This window comes from Serinus canaria, chromosome 28, assembly GCF_022539315.1.
Source record: "Serinus canaria isolate serCan28SL12 chromosome 28, serCan2020, whole genome shotgun sequence".
NCBI classification, from domain to species: domain Eukaryota; kingdom Metazoa; phylum Chordata; class Aves; order Passeriformes; family Fringillidae; genus Serinus; species Serinus canaria.
This window is the reverse complement of record NC_066341.1, coordinates 474,884-492,628: the sequence shown is the minus strand read 5'-3', so window position 1 is coordinate 492,628 and position 17,745 is coordinate 474,884. Positions and strand designations below refer to the sequence as shown.

General features: G+C 49.6%; 1 protein-coding gene across 2 annotated transcripts in view; it reads left to right on the top strand.

The window, feature by feature from the left end:
• KDM4B (lysine demethylase 4B) overlaps window positions 1–17,745 on the top strand; it is a 71,119-nt gene that overhangs the window by 34,869 nt on the left and 18,505 nt on the right. Inside the window, exons 9-12 of one of the 2 annotated variants that reach the window (XM_050985986.1) lie at window positions 8,622–8,818; window positions 9,276–9,308; window positions 12,199–12,368; window positions 17,096–17,535. In XM_050985986.1, coding sequence (XP_050841943.1) covers window positions 8,622–8,818; window positions 9,276–9,308; window positions 12,199–12,368; window positions 17,096–17,535 — 840 coding nt within the window. The remainder of the gene's footprint in view (window positions 1–8,621; window positions 8,819–9,275; window positions 9,309–12,198; window positions 12,369–17,095; window positions 17,536–17,745) is intronic. The other variant, XM_050985987.1, reaches the window with a different exon arrangement.

Sequence of the window (17,745 nt, the reverse complement as noted above, 5' to 3'; positions counted from 1 at the left end):
ATTCTGAGGGTGTAGGAATGGCTTTCTCAAGTGTTGCATTCAGGCTCTGACAGGTTGTTTTGGGATTGGTAGGTGGAATTGGTTTTCTGGTGCATCCAAACTGCGTTTCACAGCGAGTAAGGTGACTGATGTAACTGAGCACAACTCATTAGGTACACACTGGAGGGGAAGGAATGAGCTGAAATACTTTTCAGCTTTAATAACACTATGGTAATAACACTGAAAATACCTGAATTCCTCTAATCTGTGCACTCAGTTAAGTTTGGAGAGCTATGTTTGTGTGGTGATTTCTCATTAGGACAGGTTCCTGGTGTTCTTTGGTTTGTGACACCTCTCCTGCCTTGAAGTCTGCACAGTAACTGACCAGCAAAGCTCAGATTCTATCTGGGAAGTTTTTGCCATGGGCAGGGACACCTTCCACCATCCCAGGTTGCTCCAAGTCCTGCCCAGCCTTGGACACTTCCAGGGGTGGGTCAGACATTTGGGTTTGTTCTGGAGTTAAAAGGGATGGTAAAAAAACCTTAAACTGTAAGAGACCTCAAATCAGTGTCAGGTGTCTGAAACTCAAAAAGAGCCAAGCAGTCTTGGTTTAAAAATGTAAAAAATGATTGTCTGCTGTGACCTTGTGGAGCAGGTTTACGTGCAGTGAGTGGTCATGGTATTACAGCCCAGAAAATGGGGTTTATCATGGACATTCAGACAGACCCTTAACTACAACGGAGCCAGCAGGCACCACTCGAATATTAAAAGCAATTTTGGGTTCAGCCATGTGTTCACAAACAAGTGACATTTGGGAAGTGCAGTTTTAGATGGAGCCTCCATGCTTACATTGTTAGGCAGCGTAGCGTGAAATTACTGAACAAGCAGCAGCAGGGCAGAGCAGATCTGGGGACACAGAGTGGAAGTGTGCAAGGAGATGCCCAATTTACTGCCATTGCACTCGTGGCACTTGTCTGTTCTGAGCTTCCTGCTTAGCACTGCTCCAAACCAGTGTTGATGAACCCTGGGGTGCCTGGCTGGGGGTCCCAGCTGAGGGGGGCTCTGTTACCCTGTGGGGGCAAAGCTTTGTTCAGATCTCATCTGAGGTGAAGCAGGGACCTAAGGAATGATCAGCTGAGGGTGTGCACTGGAGCTGCCTGCCCCTCTGTGGGGAGAGAATTCCTGGAGAGACATCAGGAGGAAATTCCTCCCTGGCAGGGCGGGCAGGCCCTGGCACAGGGTGCCCCGAGCAGCTGGGGCTGCCCCTGGAGCCCTGGCAGTGCCCAGGGCCAGGCTGGACATTCCAGGAGAGTGGAAGGAGTCCCTGCCATGGCAGGGGTGGGATGAGATGGGATTTCAGGTCCCTCCCAAGCCACACCATTCCTGAGTGTGTGATTTTTAGTTAACCACTACAGCTTTCCTCTCTTTCAGAAATGGCCTCATTGGTTTATGTGCTCCCAGGCACTATGAGCTTGTCCTTGCTCACATGCAGGCAGGTTTGGGTTTTTTCCTTACCATAAACTCATTTATAGAAGTTCTTGGGCAGTCAGAGCTGGGCAAAGCTCTGCAGGCATCTGCAGTTCCTGCAGGGACCCAGGTGGTGATTGCCTCCTTCCCCTGGGCTGCCAGCACAGCCCTTGTCCTGCCTGCCCTCAGGAGAATGGGGACAAGGCCAGGCTCCTCATTAGCCCGTTGTGATGTTCTCCTGGACATGATCCTGGGCAGCAGTTTGGGCTGAGAGCAGTGCAGGGAGGAAGGGAATGGCTCACCTCGGAGAGCAGGGCTCTGCTAATTGCCTGCCAGATGGGTGCAATGTTCTGCATCCCACAGAGAACCTGTGCGAAATACAGAGTAACCAGCCTGGAGTGGAAGGATCAGCTGCTGAGACACTGGCCCTGCTCTAATTGTAGAACAAGTGTCAGGATTAGCAAAAAAAATAGCAATGGCTGCAGAGTAGTGTGGGAAACGAAGAGTGGGTAAATCCACTTGTATCTGTGGATGAGGAACCAGGATGGGCAGGTGCTCAGAAATTCCAGTGGGAATTGGTTTGGTGAACACCAGGTGAATGATCTGAGCTGTCCTGTTTGGTTCAAAGCTTTGTGAGAATGTGGAGTCTTTCTCTCTGTGGGTTTTTAGTTAGAACAGGTGCTTTTGTCCCTTGGGTCTGCTTTTCTGATCCTCCTGCTAATTGCTCCTCCAGCCCCAGTGCTGAGTGTGGTTTGGGACAGAGAAATTCCACAAGCTGTCCTTTGTGATGTGCAGAAATCCTCAGGACTGGCTCTCTGTGCTCCAGGCAGTGTCAGGTCCAGAGGAAGGCTCTGCCTCCTCCACAGCCTTGAGGGTCCCAGAGGGAGGTGGATGTCCCCACCCAGCTGGACAGGGCCCAGAAGAAAGAGCAGCCTGTGGCTGTTGTGCCTTGTTCTGCTGCTGGAAGTGTCTCCACCTGGCCTGGAGGAGCTGCAGCCAAGGGGGCTCTGAGGCCAGGCTCAGCTTTCCTCCTGCACTGACCTGGGGCAGGGCTGAGCAGCAGATCCTTGTCTGGGGTGGGAGAGACCCCCAGAGCTCCTGGGGCTGCCAGGGCTGGTCCCACCTGCTGCCAGCAGCCCTTCCCTGGGGCTCAGCCCAGCACTGCAGAGCTCTGCAGGGAATGCTCCTGGGAGCTGCACTCCTGGCTGGGGCTGAGCTGTCACTGTCCCCGAGCAGCAGAGACAGGAGAAGGGTTCAGAGGGGTTTCACAGCCTTGGAGATCCTGGCACAACGCTTCAGAGTCAGCTCTAATCCAAATATTTGCTTTGGACCTCAGCATTCCTGATTCAGCTGAGGTTTATTTGTGCATGCTACAGTTAATGCTTGCCTGCATAGGCAGAGCTTAGGAATTAGGGAGAAATATTTCCCTCTGTTCTCTGTAGTTGGAGTTCCTCAGTCATTTGTCTTCCATTTGTCATATTTTTTTTTCTGTTTGGTTGTTGAAAAAAGCTGCTGAGTGAAAGGCAGGAAATTATAATTTTCATTCCTTACCATATTTTTTATTAAATTTCTTTTTATTTTGCACCATGAGCCTGCGGTTCCTGCCTGGCTTTTTGTTTCCTTAAACCCTTGGATGGCACCAGAGGATTTTAGCAGCTGTGTCTTTGCCCAAACAACCCTTTTAAAGCAGGGGCTTCAGGAAAGGGCCCTCCCTGCAGTCCCAGTGGCCTGGGAGCCTCCTGCTGTTCAGGGACCCTTCCAGAGCTTTGGCAGAAATTCCAATCCCAGCTCAGCTCTTCTATTCCCTTGGCAAACTGGATGGGAGTGGAGCAATCTCTGCACTCTCCTTTCAGTGAAGTGCAGCCACTCCTGGGGAAGGTCTGGGCTCCTGCTGGTGCCACTTTCACACCTTCCTTTATCTCCTGTTTACTCCAGGAAAACTGCTGGAATTCTCTCTCAGCATCAAACGGGGTCAGGCCCCTCCTGGCCAGGCCCTGCGTGTTGGGCTCTGAAATAAACAGCTCTCACCTCATCCCAGGATCCTGCACTTGGCTTGCTGCCTCTAAACCTTCTGCTCCCTCTTTGTACTGTATATTAAATATAGAAATAATCTCAAGTTTACACTTGGAATATCTGGGATTTAATGTTGTCTAGAATATAATTTTCCTGCTAAAATTGAAGCTTGCTTCTTACTATTCACATTTTAGTAGATTTTTCCCTTCAATATGTCTGTATTTCCCAAGAAAATAAAGGTTTTTTGCAGAAACCTGTTTGATAATACTGCAAAATTGGTCCCCAAAATAAGGCAAATCAGAACTGTATTTTTGCATTACTTTGTGTCTGTGCCTCAACTGACTCTAATTAGACCTTTTAAGCTTAGAACACATAAAAAATCTATTATGAAATAGCATTTCCATAGTTTATTTTTGTCAGACATTCAAAATTGCTCTTTTACTCTAATTAGACCTTTTAAGCTTAGAATACATTAAAGAAATCTATTATGGAATAACATTTCCATGGTTTATTTCCATCAGACAGATTCAAAATTGCTCTTCCACAAATCCTTCCACCTTTCTTCATAGTTATTTTCTTGTATTATTTGTAAACACCCCTAATGCTCTTGATTCTGTTCAAGAAAAAGGAACTTTTACAGCTTTTTTTGTGCTGAGGTGGAAAGGGGATGGTTGTTATTTGGAAACTGTCTGGGAGCTTTGTTTTATCTGCTCTTTTCTGAGCTTCTGTGCTGCAGCTCTGGCTGGGAGGTTCTGGGCAGGTTTTTGTTAAAGAAAAAGCAAAGTGGGGTTCTGTGAGCAGAGTCAGTGCTGGATTTGCTGGGATTTGCTGGGATTTGCTGGGATTTGCTGGGATTGGCAGGTTCCAGTGCTGGGGGTGCTGCTGGGGGGTGGCTGAGTGTCCCTGGGGGGCTCGGTGCCCCCAGGTCCCTGTGGCTGTTGGCCTGGGGGGTTTATGGTCTGGTTTGGTGTTCATAGCAGCTCAGGCTGGGACAGTCCCAGGGCATTTCTGTCCCCACAAATGCTGGGTGTGTGCAGGGAGGGGGTGGCTCCTGCCCCCGGGCAGGCTCAGGGGGCTCTGGGGCAGGCAGGGATGGTGCCCTGCAGCCAGGACAGGGGGGTCCCTGGCAATCCTTCCTAATGGTTTTGTTTGTGAGCTCTGCAAGGTTTCCCGTGGGTTTGCTAATGAGCTGGGCTGCTGTTGATGCACTAATTACTCTGCAGACGGGGGGGTCAAGGCTCATCTTCCTTCCACCAGCACTGAGCACACAAACTGCACTTGGGGCTCTTCCTCCTCCTCCTCCTCCTCCTCCTCACAGAGCTGCTGCCCTTCCTCCCTCAGGAGCCTGCCTGGGCTGCCTGAGGGCAGGGAGAAGGAGCCTGGAGCCCAGGCTGGGTTTTGCTGTCCTTGGGGTCCCAGCAGCCCCACTGTGACCTGGAACAAACTGGATTGCTGCTGCTGGAAGCCCTGGTGGCACTGGGGGCTGGTTTCTCCCAGCAGCTGAAGCTCTGTGCTGGGAATGCCCAGGGACAGGCTGGCAGGTGGTGTCTGTGTTCCTCTGCTGCCTTTTCCCAGAACCACCCCTCCTTGCCAGGAACTTGCTTTTAGCCTTCATTTTTATCAAAAAGCAGGTAGAAAGGCTTTAAGCAAAGGTTTTGGTCTGGCATTTAAAAGCTAAAGAGCTTCAATTTTGAGCCCGTTGGGTTTTGTGATGGATGAATTTCCATTAAGGCAAAGTGGGAGGCTCAGCTGAGTCTCACCAACTGCTTTCATCTGAATATGAAGGGTTTTGTCCATGAAAACCAGCGGTGCCACTTTAAATATGTAATTTTGGTCACTGTTTCTGCATAAGGAAAAGGCTTATTTTCCATTAACCTTTCCTGTGGGATGGACCTGCTCAGGTTCAGTCCAGTGTTAATAGTTGGGAGTTGAGGGAAATATCCTCACAAATCTGTTGCTGAAGGTTGAAGTTGAATGAGTCTGCACTTTTCCATAAATCATTTGATTTTATGACTTCAGGGAGACAGTCATTTTATTTGACTGTTATTTTATAGAGACTTATTTGTGTTTTTATGTTAAAAAATATTGCAAATAAGATAATGGTTGTACATTCCATAGGCACAAATTCCCCCCTATCAGTCCTGGAGTTAGAATTGATGGGACAGGGCTCCTGGTGTGGTCACATATTTTACCACAGGCTCCAAACTGGAGTTGCAGATAATAAAATAATGAGGAAAGGAAGAATGTTGGGGTTTTAGGCTGGAAAAAGGTTTAATTGTGCATTTCCTTACAGTATTTTCCCATGTGCTTATGGTTAATAAGACATTAACTTATGGAAAAGGAGAGGTGAAGCTGGGAAAAGCCTTCAGAGAGTGGGAAAAGTGAAGTTCCTGAGATTTGGTGAATATGGAAACTCCTCTCTTGTTGCTCTTTTGGGTCTCAGCTGCCCTGTAACCAAGGCACTGAACTGACCCTCAAGCTGTTGATTTTTGGTTTGGTTTTTTCCCACTCCCATGTCCAGGACTCGCAGTGGGTCCTTGCAGGTGCCAGTTGTGAATATTCTTCCTTTGTTTGATGTGTGGCTGTGCCAGCCCTGCTGCTCCCAGGGCTGGGCTCTGGCAGCCAGGCTGGCAGGGTGGAGGGGAGGGGGAAGGTGCTGGGTGGGATCTCAGGGCTCCTGCATTTCTCACCTGCCATCTGTGCTGCCATTCAGTCCTGAATTCCTTCTCAGGGCTGTTGGTCCATGGGAATCCTGTGAACTCTCAGACTGCAGCTTTGTGGTTCAGTTTTGTCTCATGTAAAGGAAATGAGCTTTCAGATCTCTCCTTTGTGGGGGTGTTTTAGTGTTGACATGTTCATTTTTATTTTTTTTTCTATGAAGTTTAATAACAGTGGAATAGAAAAGTGTTAGAATTGGAGGGAATTTGGGAGGATGCATTCTGCAGGAATTGGGGTAGGGAGGGACAGAGATGAGGGTGTAGGCATAATGTCTTCTAGGAAATACATGTGTTTATGAGCACAGTGAAAGCCTTTGACAGAAATACAGCTCTGTGTGTGTGGAAGGGGGAAGGCAGGGTGTGGGACTGGAGATCACTGCCAGGAGACAGCCTTGCTGCTGGAATGGAGCAGAGCAGGGAATTGACTGCAGTTCCTCAGCCTTCCCTACCCTCCCTCTCCTCTGGGCTCCCCTCTCCAGCTCTCTCACACACACAGGAACATTCCCTTTTGCAGCTGAGTGGGAAGCAGCAGCAGGAAGGCAGGGCTGTGGGAGGGGAGGTCTGGAGCAGTGTCCTGGCCATGCTGGGGATGTGGCTGTGACACAGAAGGAGCCCCAGAGGAAAGGGCCTTGGTGAATTATTCATGCTGGCTGCTGTGAAAGCAACAGAATTAAATTAAAATTGAAATATAAGCATCCATCATGGTAGATTTGTGGAGAGAAAGGAGCTTGGCTGCTGTGGGATGTGGAGGCCACAGTGCCACTGCTGAGTCCAGCCCAGCAGCACCCCCAGAGCTCAGCCTGGGCTTCTCCAGCACTGCCCAGGGGCTGCAGGGGCTGGGGGAGCCTCTGGGGCTGCTGGGGGCTGGAAACTGCTCTGGAGACCCTGCCCTGAGTGCCTCAGCTGTGCTGGCAGGTGTGAAGGTGTGGGGTGTCCGTGGAACCCCTTGGGGCCAGCTCAGGATCACCAAAGGCAGAGCTCCCCTGTGGAGGAGCTCAGGGCTGTGCTGGGGATGCTCCTCTGTGTTCCTCTTTCAGCTCTGCACAGGTGCTTTTCACCTTTCCTCAGGGAAATCTGCCCAGTCCCTCCTGCCAGCCCTGGTGGAGGTGCTGGGGGAGCTCCTGGGCTGGGGCTGGAGGCTCGGGTGCCATCTGTGTTCCTGCTGTGCTGTGGCCAAATTGCATTTCCAGCCTTTCTGGCCTCAGCTGTTTGTCATTAAATGGAGTTTTCCTGAAAGTGCCTGTCCATAAATGCTCCTTCCCACTCAGCACCCTGGGGTTACCAGCACTGCCCCAGCCCCTGCACAGTGAGAGACAGGAGCTGGAGGATGTGGCATGGTGGAGAACTGCACAGAAGGACTCTCTCTCTCCCTCTCTCAGTGAATTCTCAGCTATGGCCATAAATTATTTCGTGATGGTGGTGAAGAGGGAAGGGAGAAAGGGGAGAAGCAGGTTTAATTTCAGGCACTTCTGCCAAAGGAATGGATAGAATGGTTTTGGAAGGTGTGAAGGAAGGGTGGAAAAACCCCAGACCAGTCCTGCAAAGTGGCTCCAATTACCTGAGCCTCAGCTTGGAGTTGAAAAGCAATTCAGTGCAAGCAAAGCTTTGCACCTTGGAGCAGAACCCCCAGGAGAGCTGTGGCTGCAGCCCCCAGAGGCACCTGGGGCTTCCTGGGTCCTTTTCCATCCTCTGCCTTCTTCTGATGGGGTTTGTAGAGGCTGAGTCTTTGAGACTGACATCAGTGCCAGGGTGAGAACCCCCTTGCTGCACTGTCTGTTGATCCATCACAGCAGAGGGATCCATCCAAGGAAAAGCACCTGGGAGTCCTCTCTGTGCAATGGCAGGGGTGGAACTCCAGGTTAGTGTTAATGAGCACATGCCAGCTGAAGTGAATAAAGCACATTTTCTCCCACTGAAAGCTTTGGATGCAGGTTGTAGTTACTGCAGGGTTTTTATTTCTTCCCTTTTGTGCAGGATTGCTGTGCCAGGTCAGGATGGATCATTATGAAGTTTAACTGCCCTGTGCTCTAGGTCAGGCTTTGGTTCCTGTAAGGCTTTTCTGAGTTATGAAGTGGTACCAATAATATCTTTTCAGCCTGGAAAACTCTGCCAGAGAGAGGCTGATGGAGGGAAACGGGCTCGAGGGCAGGCTGTGACCTGGGCTGGACCAGACAGTAATTGTGTCTAGTGCCTGCAGCACAGGACTGGAGCAGTGCCACCCCCAGGAGCCTTTGGCTTGTTGGGGAGCCTCGAGGGAGAACAAAACCCTTGGGAAGGAGTTTTCCACTGGCCCTGGGGAGCCTTGCAGTGGCAGCTGGTGTCCCTGGAGCAGGGAGAGCCGAGGCACTGGCAGGCCTGGCCCCTTCCAGAACCTCTCAGGCAGTGTGGGGAGCGCTGATTTTCCTTGGGAAGGCCATTTGCTGTGACCCTGGGGCTCTCTTGCAGTGCACGTGCCGCAAGGACATGGTGAAGATCTCCATGGACGTGTTTGTCAGGGTGCTGCAGCCCGAGCGCTACGAGCTCTGGAAGCAGGGCAAGGACAGTGCCGTGCTGGACCACATGAAGCCCACGGCCCTGAGCAGCCCCGAGCTGGACGCCTGGAACGAGACCAAGGCAGAGCTGAAGGCAAAGCTGCTGCGCAGGTAAAGCCAGGGAGGGGCTGAGCCCTGCCTGGGTTCGCCTGCTCAGGTTGTAAATGCTGCTCTTCTCCACTGGAGAGGGTTCAGACTCTTTTATTTTCTGCCTTTGTTCTTTTCATGCAGTTCCTCGTGCCGTTTGTCTGGGGTAATGTGTCTCTCGTGGTCCTGTTTCCTCCCCATGTTATAAAAGCACATGCTTTTCAAAGTGGGACACTTTGTGCTCCCTCACATCTCATCTCTTATCCTGGAAGACAAAAAAAAAATCTAGAGTGAACATTTAGAGCTTCACAGGAGTTTCAAAAAGCCCATCAGCTGCAAAGGGGATTTTATGCATGCCTTTCTGTGCTTCCTTTGATCTTTGTATTAATTTTCTACAAGCCTGTGATTTTTGTGTGTTACAGCATGCTTGAATTGAAAATTTGGCATGCTAACCTTTTCCTGTTGGAATCTTGCCTTATAGGATAGGAGATGAGGAAGAGGACAGCAAACACCGGTATGTGACTTCCCTCAGCATCGTCAACCCCTTCATTCTTTTTCCTGGCAATTCCTTAAATAGCAGCTCTGGGGCTCTTCCTCAGCCACTGAGTTTTCTGTGAAAGCCCCCAGGAAATCTTCAGGCCTTGAGGTTCCTCAGGTTTCACCTTGGTTTGGATTTCTGTGGTCTCTCCCTGGAGAACCCCAGCTGTGCCGTGGGCTGGCAGGGCAGTGTGGGGTCCTGGGCTGGGGAGGGGGAGCTGCTCACTGGTGGGACTGGCAGTGCTGCTGCAGCCTGTGGCTGTTCAGGGTCCTGATGTAGCTGATGTGCACAGTGGAAGGTACTGGATGAGCACCAAGGATTATTTTCCCTCCCTGAGCCTCTTACCCAGCAGAGACGCCTCTGTCTCAGCCTGAGCCTATTGCAAAAGATCCAGGTGCTTTTTTTGCTTATCTGTTCAGCGTTCCCTGGATTATTCCAGCATTATCCTGGAGCAGTTTTGAAGCTCTTCAATGCTCCTTAGCTGTGCTTTCTCCTGTGCTTATGTCTTTCCAAGACATGGTTTTACTTGAAGCCTGACTTTTCTCAGCAGGGTGGAGGGATGGGATTCACCTCTGCCCAAACCTTCACAGTTGTAGCTACTTAATTTAAGTCACTTTGTGGTCTGTTCTTCAAAGAGTACAAACGCTGCTTTTTTGTCAGCTCTCTTGGAAAAATGGAGCTTTTAAACTCTGCAGAGAGGTGTTATTTCTTCTCTAAGGTCAGTCAGACTTGGTTACCTTAAAAAACCCAACTTTGTTTACTTTATGGCTTCAGCAAGAGACTGTTTTAGTGCAGTCCCCATTTCATTTCTGTGTGTGAATTCTGTCAGACACAGAACAGCTTCCCTCCTGGAAGTGCTCAGCCTGTAGCTCTGGAAGCACTTTCTTTAAATGCTGAGCTTTCTGCCTCTCTCCCCCACAACCCCTGAGTGAGAAGAGCACTGCAAAACAGATCTTTTTTCTCTCCTGTGAGTATAAAGCTCTGTGCTGTAATTTTTGCCTGGCACTTCCACACCACAGGAACAAAACACACTTTGCTAAAGCCAGCCTGTAACACTTGACTCCACTCCTCCTTCAGCTACAGAACATTCCAGCTGCAGTGGCAAAGTCTTACAGCTTCATCTTCACCTCCCACCCTGCACGCCCCTCCCAGGGAAGGTGCTGTGCTCTTGGAATTTGGGTGAGGAGCAGAGCTGATCCTTCTGGGCTCAGCCCTGTTCCTGCTGATGGCTGTCCTGCAGGTGTGAAGGCACCAGCTCTTCTTGCAGGGCCACCATCTGCTCAGAGTCTGGCAATTAGAGGTCCCTGTGCATATGGATCAACTTGCTTTTCTATTCATCATTCAGCTCAGGTTGATTTTTTTTCCCCTTCTTTGTCAGTTTAAAGGCTGATTGAGGGCTCTTAACTCTGTTGTGCTCCAAATGTAATTAGCAGCTGAGTTTTCTGGGCTCTGAGGATGGGGAGCTGCTTTTTAGCTTTTCTAGACTTTGGGACTGATGAGTAAAGTGTGTTTCAGTCTTTGTCACACGGTGATGGATGTGAGGCCATAAGGAAAATGCAGCTTTCAACCAAAGAAGAAGTGCCTACATGCTGAAAATGGGGAAAATCACAAGTTTCTGAATCAGTCCTTTTGGAATAGGAGAGCTGGTTAGATTTAATCCTGGAATTCAAGGAGCAGTTCTGCAGATTCTGTAGAGCCCTGTGCTGGGGCTGGCTGGGATGCAGTGACTGGGATTTGGGGCTCTGAACTTTTGGCTGTTCCTTCACAGTGTCAAGGCTTCATCTTGTCCCACTCTGGCCCAGTGGGACCCTGGGGGTGGGTGAGAGCTGGGGAGGGGACCCAGCTGGCCCCGAGTGGCCAAGGGGAAATTCTGTGCCATAAAATGTTGTGGGGAGCAATAAAAACTGGGGGAGAGGAGGAAGGAGGGGTTTGGCTTCTGAGGTGCCTTTTCTGGGGACTGGCTGGGCACTGTTCTGCCTGGGGAGGTGGTGAGTGGATTTCCTGGGCTTCTTTCTTTCTTCCTTAATCCTTTCCTTCACCTATTAAACTGCATTTGTCTTGACTTTGAAGTTTCTGGCTCTTGTTCTCCCTCCCTGTCCCTCTTGAGCAGTGGGGAGTGTCTCTCAGGGTACAGTTCCCAGCCCAAAAATCTTGTCCTGGCTTCTGAATTTCCATTTCTCTTTGCATTGTGGCTCCTGTAATCTTTGCCTTAGTGGCAATGACTTCAAAAAGAATGAACAGCATTGCTGTTGCCTCATTAGTATTTGTCTGTTCTTATTAATATGCTTATTTTTTAGTTAGATTTCTTCAAGGCCTTGGACCTTCTGAATTTACTGCTGGAAAATCATAGACTGCCTATTGATTTTGCTGTGAGCATTCATTAGAGAGTGTTTTTGGGAACTGGCAGTGCTGGGTAATGTCTCAGAGCTGGAAGATGATGTTTTGCAGACTTCCAGCAGTTTGCCAAAGGGAGGCACGGACAGAATGAAAAGAAATAATGGAATGGAGGCAGAGGATGAAAGAGAGATTTAAACAAGTTTTCATCTGTATTTTGAAATACAAGCAAAATAGATTGAAAACACAATTAAAATCACTTTAACTGCAGCTTACATTAGTAATGGTAGGAAAAAGCTCTTCAGGAAACCCAGACAATTAATGGCTGCTGTGAATGGATCTTAAATGTTGTGTTCTGCAAGGTTCATCTGCTCCCTTTCAGATATCTCCTTTGCCCTGTAGCTATTTTAGCTACCTTGTGTTTCCTCTCCAAAGAAGATCCTTTTGTTTTTTATTCAGCTTTTTAAGTCAGTGATGGTTTTCTATTTTGAAGGCTGTTCTTTTATGACAAATCACACTTCTGTGCTTTCAGGTCTCACAGAAAAAGGAGTCAACCCAGAAGACACAAGACAGAGGATCAGAAATCTCTTGGGGATGTCATGGCTATTGAAACTGCCTTGGAAGATGTGAAAGTAAAAGAGGAGCTGAAAAGGGGGCCAGATCTGGAGGAAGAGGAGAGAAGCAAAGGGATGGAGGGAGAAGGTGAGGCCAGAGCAGTGAGGAGCTGGGTGAGCTCTGAAACACCTCTGTGAATAACTTCTCTGCTGCTGTTGATTTCTGTTGAAATATCAGCAGAGTTTTCCCCCATATTAAAAACTCACTGAAATATGTCATCATTCACAGCAGCAATTGATTTTTCCCTCCCTTTAAGGATTCAACCCAAATAGCTTTTTTGGCAGGGCTTGAAAATTCTATAGGCTCAAACTATTACAGGATTGTAAAAAATATATATTATGTGAGGAATATTTTAAATTATTTCATAGAGAAACAAATAGATGTATTTTTATGTCCTGCTCTGAAAAAGAGTGATTTGTGCAGTGCCTTGTGCAATTCATCTTTCCTCTTCCCCTCCCTTTGTTCCCATTTTTCAGAGCCTGAATCCAGAGAGCTCAGTTTGGGTGGGATCCACAGCTGCTGCACGGGTCCCACTTGGGTTTCTTCAACTTTAGCTGGGGCAGGGAAGCTTTGCAGCTTCCTCTGCATGAAATATAAAACTTTGCTGAAAATAAAACCAGGCCTGACAACTCCCAGTCCTTTGGGATTCCTGCTGCACTCCAGTGCCCAGGACTGAACACTCCCTTTGTGCAGGGGGCTCTTCCTGTGGCCCCTTTTTTTGGCTGTGTAGGAAAGGCTGGAGTTCTTGCTGGGGAAAAGCTGCTTTTTTGTGTGGTGAAGTGGTTTTTGTGTCTGTGACACTCTCACTCCCTCTCCAAGGCCTCTCCAGCACTGCTTTCAGGGAGTTAATTTACATCTATTGTATAGATCCATTATTTGTTTAGCATTTGGAGAAACTGATGCTGCAAACTGTTTAGAGAACCTCAGTAATGATCATAAAGGAAATCTGCAGAAGCTCTGGGGAGAGGACTGAGGGCTTTGTTCAGTCTCTCACTAGACAGAGTATTTTCTCTTTTCCTGGGAAATAAGGAGTGGGAAAACCATTGTTGCACAGTGCAGATACTTAATTTCTATTGCCCTAAGCTTGAGAGCATCAGCAGTGTGTTAAATTGTCTGCTCTTAGCTCTTGTACAAGTTTAACACTTGGTGCTTGTAATAAATGGCCCGAAAATGCTGATTTTTCTTTGGAGATGAGAGATAAGTGACAAGGACAGATCTGAGATCATTAGAATGGCCAAGGAATAATAAAAACTCTGTTCTAGCTGAATGGCTTCCAAATCATACACTTCCACTGCTTCTGACGAGCTCTGTAACTGTTGGCTCAGGAGGGAAAAGCTTATTTTCAGCACCATTGCAGAAGTGCCACTGGAGCAAACTCCAGCTTGGTGTGGCTGCTTGCAAATGTTCAGCTTTCCTACTGCAATACAGCAATTCAATCCCAATGGCTTCTCTACTTTTCCACATCCTGCTGTCTGCATTGCCTCTCACCAGTGTCTCAGGGTTTCATCTTGAAGAAGAAAGCAGCATCTGTTTGGATGGCCCTGCTTGTGGTAATTCTGCTCCCACCCCCTCCTGCACTTCCTTTTCTTTATTTCCCTGGTTTTAATTTGACTTCATTTTCTATTACACCAGAAGACATGACCTTGAGAAGGAGAAAGAATGAGATTTCAAAGTAGTCATGGTTCCAGGGTAGTTCTTGTGCTTTGTGTTGGTTATTTGGACAAGCTGAGTATTTATAACTCGAGGTTTTCAGCATTTCTGACCCAGATCCCTTCTGGTGTTTACTTTTGGTTTTTATGACTCAGCTTTATATTCATAATTTATTATGTTGCTATTAATACATTTAGAATCTTAGCAGGTTGTCTTGGGACGTTAGGAAGGAGAGTGTTGAGGCTTTGTCCTTGTCTGGGGGTGCTGAGCAGAGAGATCCCCCTGTGGGTCAGCAGCTCCTCCCTGTGGGGCTGTGCCCAGGAGGGGAGCTGCAAACCTGAGAGCCACCTCCAGGGCTGGGGGCTCCAAACCTCCTGGGCAGCCCCTTCCAAGCCCTCCCCTCCCTTTCCAAGGAGGAATTCCTGCTGCTGTCCAGCCTGACCCTCCCCATGCCCAGCCTGAGGCTGTTCCCTCTTGTCCTGGTGTCCCCTGGGAGCACAGCCTGACCCCCTGGCTGTCCCCTCCTGGCAGGAGCTCTGCAGAGCCACAGGGTCCCCCTGAGCCTCCTCTGCTCCAGGCTGAGCCCCTCCCCAGCCCCCTCAGCCCCTCCTCAGTCTCCTGAGCTCTGTTGAGGATTCAGTTGTCCCTGGGCGGGCAGCACAGCCCTGCCACTCGAGTTCCTTGTGTCACCTTGTGTCACCTGCAGTTCCTCCTGTCCCACCCACAGCTGCCATCCTCCTGCAGTGGAAGGACAGGACATTCCTCTCTCAACCTGCCTGTGCATGTGTGCCTTCAGAGCATTTTCCTTCCTGGAAGGGTTCAGGGTAGCCAGATCAGCTCTTGGAATTTTTCCCCCCTTTTTCCTGGCTTCTGACTCCATAGATTCACTTGCAAACTCGTTTGTTCATCTTAATGCAAAAACTTTCAAGCACAGTTCTCAGTGCCAGCTGCTGTCAATTACCCTTTAGAAGTCAATAAAGCTGGTGAATGGCATTTGTGGTGCTGTTGGGGAGAGAATTCTTGGAGTGTATAGAGAGTAAATATGATCTGGTTTTGTGCAACTGGGGAGAAATCCAATTTGCCTTTCATTCAATATGTTTGTTTCTCTAAGGAAATTCAATATTCCTTTCTCTGTGATAGAACAAACCAGTTTATCTGAGGGACTGCCTACATGAGTACAACTGTAATTATTTGAGCTGGACTTGTTCCCATTTTTATAAGTTAGTGTAAATTGTAAATAAAGTGATCAGGCTTGTGGGGAATGCTGGGGTTAGGGTGATCCCTAGGGGATTGCAGCAGGGATTTGGGCACTTTATCCTATTGTGGGATTATTCACCCTTCCTCATGCAGAAGCCTCTATTGTGTGATGGTTATTCTGATTTTCCATTCATGGCTTGGGCTGGGCACGTTTGGGGTAGCCTGAAGTGGAGGGGTCTGGGTGGGTTGGGCTTGGTGAAACTTCTTCCCTGGGGTGAGCAGGCTGTCCCTGATTATCCCAGCCCCTCAGTGGAGAGCAGGAATTTGAATCCCTGCTGTAAAATGGGAGTGTGTGAATCCCTTCTCAGGGAAGAGAGGGGGGGAGGACTTTTACAGGGCAGTTCTGCCTCTGGTGACAACACTGAGATGTTTATCTGCTCAAGAGGTGTTGTCACATCCACGAGGGCTGTGCAGATAAACTGAGTGACAGCTGGGAGAAACAAGGACATGGCTGTGGGTAAAGGATATCTCAGGATCCAGCTGAGCTCCGTGCTGCACCTGATTTATGCCTTAAAAGCATTTTTTTAAAGAGCTTGAGAGCAGAAATCTTTGGGTAATAATGATTCAGGTGTCTTTTTTCAGTCCTTGGGTGCACTGACACACAGTAATACCCAGATAAGAGCTGTGCTGGCAAACACGGGGAGCAGCAAATACTGATACAGTATGGGGCTCTCCAAACTCTTTTGATTGCCCCTCCTTATCAGCAAAAAAAAATCTGAGCACACCTCCTGATGTATATACACATTTATATACACATTTATTCATATATAGCACAGGAATACACATGTACAAGTGTATCTCTGTGCTAATGTGAATATCCAGAAAACAGAGATTAGAAAAGGAAGGCATCAAGATAAAAAATTACTGTTTAAAATATTTATTGTAATATTGTATTCCTGCACCCCAGTAGATGGTTTTGTGCCCATGACTTTGGAGGACAAAAAACTTGAAGCACAGAGTCATGGCTAAGGTGACATATGACAGGGTTTTTGGCACACTGTCCAGTTTCCTAGGGATTTAGATATTTTCCCTCCAGGAAACGTTGCTTTTAGCAGCCTTTGTGTTCCAGACAGGAATTGAATAGTCCATAGAAATGACACCAGTATTTTCTTTCTGAATTGGCTTCTCTAGGTCAGTGCTGAGGCACAGCTGAGTGTGTGCAGCTTTCAGAGCACCCGTTGGAAAGCAGCAGTTCCATGGTGGAATGTGCTAGCCCAGAGTGGAGCTTTGGGAGGGGAGGGAATGCTGTAATTCCATGGTGGAATGTGCTAGCCCAGAGTGGAGCTTGGGAGGGGAGGGAATGCAGTAATTCCATGGTGGAATGTGCTAGCCCAGAGTGGAGCTTTGGGAGGGTAGGGAATGCAGTAATTCCATGGTGGAATGTGCTAGCCCAGAGTGGAGCTTTGGGAGGGGAGGGAATGCAGTAATTCCATGGTGGAACGTGCTAGCCCAGAGTGGAGCTTTGGGAGGGGAGGGAATGCAGTAATTCCATGGTGGAATGTGCTAGCCCATCAGGGAGCTCTGGCAAGGGAGGGAATGCAGTAATTCCATGGTGGAACGTGCTAGCCCAGAGTGGAGCTTTGGGAGGGGAGGGAATGCAGTAATTCCATGGTGGAATGTGCTAGCCCAGAGTGGAGCTCTGGGAAGGGAGGGAATGCAGTAATTCCATGGTGGAATGTGCTAGCCCATCAGGGAGCTCTGGCAAGGGAGGGAATGCAGTAATTCCATGGTGGAACGTGCTAGCCCAGAGTGGAGCTCTGGGAGGGGAGGGAATGCAGTAATTCCATGGTGGAATGTGCTAGCCCATCAGGGAGCTCTGGCAAGGGAGGGAGATGCTGCGTTCCCAGGCTCTGGCTCAGTGCTGCATCCCGCAGTGTGGGGGCTCAGTGTCGCCTTTCTCTCCACAGGGGAGTGCAAGGCCAAGGCGCGGCCCCCGAAGGCCAAGGGCGAGCGCAAGAAGAAGCAGCCGTTCCCCCCTCAGCCCCCGGGGCCTGTCCCGGGGCCCATCCCGGCCCCCCAGGCGCCGCCCGAGGCCGGGCCGGGCCCAGCGCGGCCCTCAGGGCCTCCCTCAGCCCCGGGCCCCGAGCAGGCCCGGCCCGCCGCCCCCCTGAACGTGGTGCAGCCCTCGGAGGCGCCGGCCGAGGAGGACGACTTCAGGCCGCGGCCCATCATCCCCATGCTGTACGTGGTGCCCCGCAGCAAGAAGGTGGTGTTCGACAAGGAGCACATGTCCTGCCAGCAGGCCTTCGAGCAGTTCGCCACGCAGAAGGGGCTGGGCTGGCGCCAGCAGGGCCCCGGCAAGGAGCAGGACGGCGCCGAGGCCGAGCGCGCCGAGCTCGCCGCAGAGGTCAGTTCTGTGATCCCCTGGCAGGAAGGAATGATCAGTCTGACTCCATGGGTTCTGTGATCCCCTGGCAGGAAGGAATGATCAGTCTGACTCCATGGGTTCTGTGATCCCCTGGCAGGAAGGAATGATCAGTCTGACTCCATGGGTTCTGTGATCCCCTGGCAGGAAGGAATGATCAGTCTGACTCCATAGGGTCACTTGCAAACTCAT